General features: G+C 38.3%; 1 protein-coding gene across 1 annotated transcript; it reads right to left on the reverse strand.

Annotated features, from left to right (window-relative positions):
* Window positions 1-2366: 2366 nt before the first annotated feature.
* LOC127675823 (FANCD2 opposite strand protein-like) lies at window positions 2367-2909 on the reverse strand. Its single transcript, XM_052171947.1, has one exon. It carries the CDS (start codon window positions 2907-2909, stop codon window positions 2367-2369), a length of 543 nt encoding a protein of 180 aa, XP_052027907.1.
* Between the last annotated feature and the right edge of the window lie 3091 nt (window positions 2910-6000).

Below are 6000 nucleotides of genomic sequence, written 5' to 3' on the forward strand. Positions count from 1 at the left end.
GAATGCACCAGAGATGTGGGAGGTGAGAGACTCTCAGGACTCAAGACCATTTTTGTAGTATTAAACCATCAATCCATGAATGTAGGAAAATCCTTTCATCACCAGCTTTAGAGGAACCCACAAGATCATGCATGAATCCCAGATATTAAACATTGACTTATTTTTATGGCTGGAGTTCCATTTTGCTTTGTTCAGATTGATTTGTGCCCTGGTTCTTCCCTCTTAAAGTGAGAAATTATTTCCTTTAATTTTGATTTTTAAAGGATCGTACAGAGGAATGAATTTGCACTTTTAAAGGAGATTATGTTTTTTTTTTAAAAAGAGATTAGATATTTTAAAGAGACTGGGGTTTTAATGTGCTTGAATTTGTAAGGACTGGAGGGCTTTTAAAAATTATATTTTATATTGTAATATGAATATTAACATGCAGTCTTGGGAATAAATGAGAAAGGAAAAATTCTACCTGAGAAGTGATGTGTTTGTGTGCCAGATGAGCAAGATGTCAGTTTTACTGACTAGTTTTATGTCAACAAAACAAGCCAAAATCATGAGAGAGGAGGGAGTCTCAAGAAAAATACCCCATAAGATAAAACTTTAGTCAAGCCTTTAGGGCACTTTCTAAATTAAGGATTGTTGTGAGATGGTTAAGCCCATTGTGGGTGGAGGCACCCCTGACTTGATTCCTAGGTTTTGTAGCTAAATGGAACTCTTTGTTGCCTCTCTTCTTTGGGAGTTTGCATGAAACTTCTAGTCCCCAGGAAGAGTAAGTTCAGTTCTACCTAATGGGTCTCTGGAGTCAGTTTCTGAAATGCATGTTGTCTTCAGCAATACAGACTTACCTTCTGCTTATGGGAAATAACAAAGGACAGCAACAATAGGCTATATTTTGTTGAGTCTCTTAGGGAGCCCTGACCAAGAACTCAAATATGGTTTCCCATATCTGGTATTAGGGTTTTTGTTAGATGGTCTTTGACTCTTGGAGGAAGCACCATCAGCTCAGATGAGTTTATTAAAATTGTGCATGTATTCTTATATACTTAAGGACCTGTGTTATAGGGATTTTTAGGTAAATAGTTAATAATGTGATTTCTTCTTGCTTTTGCAGTCATCTATATTATATCTCATTTTCTCTTCCTGTATTTACCCTCCCTTTCCAAATGTGCCTGCAATTTATCAGATCACTTTTCTCCTGCTATTCCCCTTTTCCCTCCTCCATTCTTCTTCTGTGTCTGCCTCCCTCGCACTCCATATGTAGCCCCCTCCCATTTTCTCTATCATATCACTGTATCCTACCTTCCTCTCTTCTTTCCACTTTCTTCTCTATTTGTCTCCCTCCTGTTCCCTAAGGAATCCCCCTTTCCCATTTCTGTGATCAGATAATTTACACCTTGCTGTTCCCCTCTATTGCTCCCCAAGCCCCCATCCTGGCTATGGTCCCATTTTCCTTTCCTGGTTTCTATAGGTACTACAGGCTATTTACTCAGATCCGAACATTTTGGCGCTAGGACCTTTCCAATCCGAGAACATGGGACATCTGCAGGACAATTTTTAAACTTACAATTTTAACAGAACTCAGTTACAATAGGGTGAAACTACAACTCTTTTTTTTTTTTTTACTCATTGTTTAAGAATTCTGCTTTTAGGACTAAATTACAGTTTGAAATAAGAAATCGTAAACACCACTTAAATAAAACAATGGTTGTTTATTGGAACTAGAATACCAGAAGCTAATATGAGGACTCTCCAATCTTCCAAGAAAATGTCCAGTCTCAAAACTGCTATCAATTTCATCATTGTCAGGCTGTAAGGATTACTTAGTATTTTTAACATTTTTACCGACGTTGATATTAGAGTCCTATGGTTAGGTTGCTGTGGTCATAATCAATTTGATGGTGGACAGCTGTTCTCAAATTAGTCCTTAACCCGCACAAAGATTTTGACTTTTGATTGCTTCATCTTCTGGTACTCAGAAAATCCACACATGTCTTTATATATACGTGTATATAAAGTCCCTTTTCTCCTCTGAGCTCTTCAATTTTCTTTGGGGCTTGAGTGTGCTCATACTGGACTGGCTGGCTTGTGTGGTTTGTCTTATTTTTCGGTATCACATGAGCACGTAGATGGATGGTAGTTTAACTTTTAAATGTCCATTCAGCTTTCAAGCAGAAATGTTCTTCCTTGCTCAGTCTTGTTGGCCCTGCTTGCGAAGAGAAAGGAGGGAGAGGAACTTCTAGGGTATTATAAGTTGACAGAAGGGCAAAATATTAAATATGGGATCACAGTTTGACTTATACGAACAGGTTTTTGTAAGCTCCAGTACATACCATAGAATATGTTGCGAAGTACTGGGCTCGGATGGAAACCCTTTACTGGGAGTGCTGCAAAGCAAAGGTGCACTTTTTGTATATCGCATAGAGCAGAAGAATCGAGCGTAGCATCTGTTTGCACATGGCCATTGTCATCTCGATCTGTGGCTCCCTGAGTCCAGTGGGCCACTGTTGCTCTTTGCTGACAATTTTGCTAAAGGCCGATGTATCAGAAACTTTGAAGGTTCCAGTCCACTTGGGTGGCTGGACTGTAATGACCCTGCCAAAGACTGAATCCAATCCAATGAGACGGATGGGCTGGGGCTTCCTAATCATTCGTTTCTTCTTGGCTGATGTTCCTTTTTGTGGCTCAGGTGGATGGCTAGGTAACTCTGAGCTCTTCACAGCTTCCATCCTCGGGTGCTCCAAGACTACAGCAACTTCATGAAAGCACCGCTGTACTTCAAGATCAGAAGGGCTCTGTGGGAAGCAAGGCGAGACCCTAAAAGGATGTTTGGAGGAAAAGGTAGGTGTTGTGTGCCGTAGCCATTGCAAATTCTCATCCAGGGGGGTCCATGGTGACCAGAGCTGGTATCCTGCCATTGATATCCTGACTGCACTCCCCCACAAAACACAGACTCCAGAGGAGGAGCTGAGTCTTTCCCTATCTGGTACTTAGCAACAGCCTTTATGACATAAGGCCACCAGAATCTAACCCACAGCAGGGCTGAAGGCTAGAGGTACCCCTCTATGAGGTATCAGGACTTGCCTACTGCCCAATCCCCAGAAAGCCAGATGGAGACCCTGGAGGCCAAGACAAATTTTGTTCCATAATCACAAGATGATAGTTAAGAATTATTTTCTGTTATACAATAACAGTGAACAGGAAATAAGATGTTATACTTATACCAATAAACATAAAAAACGTCACTAAGACACCTTTGAAAATATCCTAAATAAAAGAGCAAAATGAAAGTAATGTGCAAATCTAAAGAGACATTTCTGCCCTCTCTTGTTCTTCATCTATCTTCTTTGTTGTTCTCTTCTCATTGGATACTTCCATTCAGAAACACTGCAACTGTGATGTTGGAATATGGTTTAAATATCTTGTTTTATATATTTGGGTTCATTTGGTTGGTTGGGTTTGTTTGTTTCTTCAAGATGGAGCCTGTGTGCTGAGTTTGTAACTCACTGGTAGAGGGCATGCCTGGTATGTGTGAGGCTCTGAGTTCATTCTCCAATGCTGAGAAAAAAAATCAAAGGATAATGCCTTGCTAAGTGTGGTGGTTTGAATAGGCATAGCCCACATAGACTCATGCAGTTGAATGCTTGGCCCATAGGGAGTGGCACCGTATGGCCTTATTAAAGGAAGTGTGTCACTATGGGGGTGGCCTTTGAGGTCTACTATGCTCAAGCTATACCCATTCTCCTGCTACTTCAAGGATGTAGAACTCTCAGCTCCTTCTTAAGTACCATGTAAGCCTGCACTCTGCCATGTTTCCTGCCATGACAATAATGGACTAGATCTCTGAAACTGTAGGCCAATGCCATGTTTTCTTTTATAAGAGATGCTGTTGTCATGGTGTTTCTTCACAACAATAAAACCCTAACTAAGACACTAAGTAGCCCAGGTTAGTCTTAAACTTTCTATATAGCCCAGACTGGTCTTGAACTTGCTTAGTATCCCTAGGTACCCAGTATACACTATGTAACTTGGGTTAGCCCCAAACACATGGTCATTCTGCTTCGGTTCCCCAGGTATGAGGGCTACAATTGCACACTGCCATGTCTGTGCTTATTCTCTCTGGTTTTTCTTTGATTTACCTTTGAAGACAGGCATTCACTAGTGTGAAACAATGTCACTGACATTGAAGAACACAACTCCATGTGGTTGGGAAAAAAATGGAGGGACTTTGTCTCACAGCCACATGGACATCTATTAAAATTCCCCAATCAAAGGCAAACAAAATCAGTGAGCTTTTTGATAAGGAGAAGAATCAAGTGTAGGCTTTGAGAAAAAAATGGATACCTAAGTTCTTGAGAATACGCTATGGAAGGAACCTTGGGCCTTTGAGGGTACATTATTTGAAGTAGTTAATCTTTAACTAAAGTTGAGGGGGGTGAACAAAAAATCTTGGTGTACTCACTTCCTTGTGAAACCAATTTCTATGAATAAAATCATAAGATTATTTGTGAAAGCACTTGGAAGCCCTAAGTATGAGGAAGAAACCTGATTAAAATAGAAATATATAAAAATAAAGATATCAATGTATGTTTGTTAAACAGAGGCCACACAAAGCTATTAAAATAAATATTTAGATAAGATAATATGTGTGGTTCACTGGCCATCTTAATAATGTTGTCTATAGTTTTTCAGGAAAAAGTATGATTTCTATTTCCAATTTCCATGTAGGCCAATATCCTGTCAACTATGCTGAAACAATTGACATAGAAAAATACTGCAGACATAAAAACTAAGTTAGTTCTAAGAAGGGTGATGTCAAGGGAGGACTCTTTCTCTTTCTTATACCCCTGGAATCTTTTCCCATATTTACATCCTGCTTCAGCAACATACAAATCATTACAAGTTAAAATTATCATAATAATTGATATTTTGATTTTTAATTAGAATTTTAAGTGGTCACTTGTCAGGAAGATCACTAAGGTCTTCAGAAAGTGTTTTATGTCACTGCTATATACAGCTGTATTAGTTACATTTTTATTGTTGTGATAAAATACCATGACCAAGGCAACTTACAAAAGAAAGCATTTAATTGGACTTAACACTTCAGCAGGTAAGAGTCTATGATGGCAGAGCAAAAGCATCATAGCATGAACATCCAAGAGCTTACATCTCGAATCACAAGCAGGAGGTAAAGAAAAATAGCTTGGAATGGTGAAATAGCATGTGTATTTTGAAACCTCAAAACCTTCCCTGTGACATACCACATAACAAGACCACACCTTCTAATAATTCCTAAACAGTTCCGCCAACTAGAGTCCAAGTATTGGAACAATAAGCATATGAGAGACATTCTCATTCAAATTTCCACAACAGAATACATTCAGATCAGAATATATTGTTATGCCATTAGGAACTTATAATTCTTTGAGTCATTTTCTTTATTAAGCACATTGGCTAAATATAAAAAGTATAAGAGAAGAGTCAAATTAACCAAACAAACTCCCATAGCATTCAACCAAAGTTAATTTTAATGAATCTTATAAAACAAAATACAGATATAAGAAACAATTCAGAAAATTCAAAACATTATAGTATATACTTTAAGGTATAGTTCTACCACTACAAATAATAATGAATTTGACATGATCAAAACACTTCCACTGTATTATCTCATATGTATATAAGAATATTTTTATTCAACACCATGGAGTGGCTTCCAGCTAGTTTGTGGTATGGGAAATTTTCAGTTTATTCATTTCCCTCTGATATTTTAGTCATTTTCATCTATGAAATAAATGTACAATAGACAGAAAACAGTAAACATACACAAATGATATTACATCTATAAGGCATGCAAGAACTAAATTCTTGAGGGTCAAAATAATTGTTCAACCTTTTCTTATGATACTCAGAGCCACATCGAGGGCCGCTATTTCCCAGGGAAGAGCTCTGTACTGAGCCATACACCCAGCTCAAGTTGACTATCATATAGACCTCCGTCTTCTGGAA

This window comes from Apodemus sylvaticus, chromosome X, assembly GCF_947179515.1.
Source record: "Apodemus sylvaticus chromosome X, mApoSyl1.1, whole genome shotgun sequence".
NCBI classification, from domain to species: domain Eukaryota; kingdom Metazoa; phylum Chordata; class Mammalia; order Rodentia; family Muridae; genus Apodemus; species Apodemus sylvaticus.

Excerpts from the sequence above, each read along its gene's own strand:
- LOC127675823 (XM_052171947.1), bottom strand. The coding sequence starts at position 2,909 with ATGGCAGGATACCAGCTCTGGTCACCATGGACCCCCCTGGATGAGAAT.